This window comes from Protopterus annectens, chromosome 5.part0 (assembly GCF_019279795.1).
Source record: "Protopterus annectens isolate FY-2018-M chromosome 5.part0, PAN1.0, whole genome shotgun sequence".
Classification (NCBI taxonomy): Eukaryota; Metazoa; Chordata; order Ceratodontiformes; family Protopteridae; genus Protopterus; species Protopterus annectens.
The window spans coordinates 1,540,415,345-1,540,418,317 of NC_056735.1; the positions used below are offsets into that span (position 1 = coordinate 1,540,415,345).

The following is a 2,973-nucleotide window of genomic DNA, read 5'->3' on the forward strand; positions in this document are numbered from 1 at the left end:
GGGTACTCTGACTAATTGTTCCAAGGTGGTTGCATTGACTAAGTCCAGGAATTTCTGTTTTTCTACACTATTGGTGGTGTAGGTTTCCCTGTCTATGTTTGGATAGTTTAGATCACATAGTGATATGGTACTGGATTTAATACTGAGTGATTCTAGCTCCTGTAAATAGCTGTGCTGGCTTTCTTGGGTCATACAGGGATATACTTATCTAGCTAATATATGGTATGTGGAATTTGTGATGGGTATTTGGACATGACGAAGCTCTAGTGCATCAAGTTGCTTTACCAGCCTTGATGTGAGTCTCTTCTGGGTGAAAATTGAGACCTCTCCATCATTTTTTGACCTTCTGTGCACTAGCTGGTATAAATGCGTGGAAAGTGTAATAGCCCCACACAACTGGTGTGCTCTCAGCCATTTTAAACCATGTCTCAGTCACTACACAGACATCAATGTCATCAAGGGTGAGAATGGCTTGTGGGGAGTGGAGTTTCTTATTTAGGTTCCTAGCATTGATCAGTAGAACCTTCATATTTTCTTTTGCTTGTTTTATTATGTTGTCAGGTTTCTCAGACTGGCATTGCCTAAAAACTCACTATGGTGGTGGACAATGATTTGGCCAATAATCAAAACCATTAAGGGACAGATGTAAGCCATCCCTGCTGAAGCAGTTTGGTCTGTCAATTATATCCTCTCAGGCTGACAAATATTGGACCACCTTTGAATAACAACAAAAACAAAGCCAGTTAATGAAGTCAGCTTTTTGCTCATATTTCAGAATCATGCTGTTCTATGCTAACCTCATTTTTTTTCTATCTGTTTTGTGTACTTTATTAATCATATCTTACAAAGCCTTATTTCAATACAATGTAAAAAAAAACAGATGGAGCAAATCAAAACTGGTTTCCATATGCTATCAGGTAGTTCAGTCTTGGAAACCTTTAATTCAACTGGAAAATAAAAAAAATATTGGCAGTTGACAGTGGATATTTTAAAACAATGGAAATGGGCAATATACGGACTACAAAATCTTTATTCATCCTTTTTCTCATGACTGTGTCTAATGTGCTTCCAGAGTTTTCCATGATACAGTTGGTCAAACAGAGCATTCACTGCCTGGAGAAAGACTTGTTGAAGAAAAACAGCACTGACAATCTCTGTCAACACAAAGGCTGATGTTCTCTGAAATAACAAATTGTACATCTGTCTACCCCACACCATTCTGAAATGGAAATGTATTTCTGTTACTGCCTGCAAGACAATCCTTTATTATCTCCATGTGGCAGATTCATGACTTATCATCACCATCATATCATCATCATCATGATATTCCTTTTTTGGCATTTTACGTGGGGTCTGTGTGCATTACTGATATTTCCTCTGTTGATTCAGAGAAGCATTTTTGCCTACTTCAACAGTCAAACTGACCTGTTTCTGGCCTTCTCTTGTACACTCCATCCATGCCTGAGTATCCTTTCTTTTTATTTATTTTATTTTACATTTGTTGACCGGGATAGTCCAACTGGATGCATGTCCATTTTCAGCGGAGGCCCGGGGAGAAAAGCTCCAAGGGTAAGCAGATACAGCATTACATAATAGCAGCATTACATATTACAAACAGACTATTTACAGAGATTACATAATTAAGCAAGTTAAACAAGTTCCACAGGTTACAGTTAATCCTGAGCGCAAGTCAGGATTAAATTAAATTACACAGTAAACTGGTTAGCAGATTTTTACACATTCTAGAGAGAGTTAGCCAGGCTTGATACATTGACATAGCCAGTTAAGTGACAAATGTTGTCTGAGTCTAGTTTTAAATTGACCTAAGGTAGAAAGTAAGGTAATATCAGCTGGAAGAGAGTTCCAGGATCTACTTACAGAGTTTGCAAAGAGAGAATCACCGGCTGTGTTATTAATTTTGCTAGTCTGAATTAGTAGTTTGTTAGAGGATCGAAGTGGTCTAGGATTGTTATACGGGATGATAATATTTTTAAGTGCAGGAGTATTGTCCAGATTATAGAGGATTTTATAGGCCATAATCAGTTGGTTATACTGGATTAGGCTGGGTAGTTCAAGCCACCCAAGCTGATTTAGATTGATGCAATAATGTGTCCTAAAAGGCAGCCCAGTGGCAAACCTGGCAATGTGGTTGTAGCAAATTGAGAGTTTGTTAAGGACAGTCTTGTTTAAATTCGAGAGTAGAGGGGATGCATACAGAAGGGTTGAAAGAAGGTGAGAGCGAGCTATGGCAATTTTAGCTGGAGGGGTTAGGAAAGCTTTTATTCTGTAAAGTGATCCTATTTTTTTTATTGATGGTTTTGATAGTTTGGTTAACATTTAGGTCAAAATTTAGATTATTGTCTATGATGACACCTAATAGTTTTGTAGAGGGGTCAGGGGAGATTATTGTGCCATCATTTGATTTTATGGTAAAGGTGAAACGGTAGACCTACGTGTTGGTGAAAATAACAGCATTTTAGTTTTTTTGGGGTTTAGGATCAGACGATGTTCAGAAAGCTAGTTTTCTATTGTATTAAAGGTGGTCTGGGTAGCTGACCATAACTATACTGGAGATGTGGCTGAGCAAATCAGAGTAGAGTCATCAGCATATTGGATACAGCTGACTTTTGGGATGACAGTATAAAGGTCGTTAATGAAGATGGAGAACAGCAAGGGCCCTAGTACAGAGCCTTGTGGTACTCCAAGGGTGTTAGGTAGAAGGTTAGGGAGTTTGTTCTGCCAGAGGACAGCCTGCTGTCGACCATTCAGGTAGGATTGAAACCACTGAAGGGCTCTAGTATCTAGACATAATGTTTGCAGGGTGTGGATTAAAAGTTGGTGATCAACCATATCAAATGCCTTGGAAAGATGCAAGAAGAGGGCTGAGGATATATAATTATTGTTGCGATTATGGTTTATGGTGTTGGTAAAGGCTAGGAGGGCTGAAGTAGTGCTGTGATGAGGATGGAAGCC

At 38.8% G+C, this 2,973-nt stretch overlaps 1 protein-coding gene across 1 annotated transcript; it reads right to left on the reverse strand.

Annotated features, from left to right (window-relative positions):
• Positions 1-1,029: 1,029 nt before the first annotated feature.
• Positions 1,030-1,218, reverse strand: LOC122802089 (cytochrome b-c1 complex subunit 9-like). The gene has a single exon (XM_044071787.1). It carries the CDS (start codon positions 1,216-1,218, stop codon positions 1,030-1,032), a length of 189 nt encoding a protein of 62 aa, XP_043927722.1.
• Positions 1,219-2,973: the final 1,755 nt, after the last annotated feature.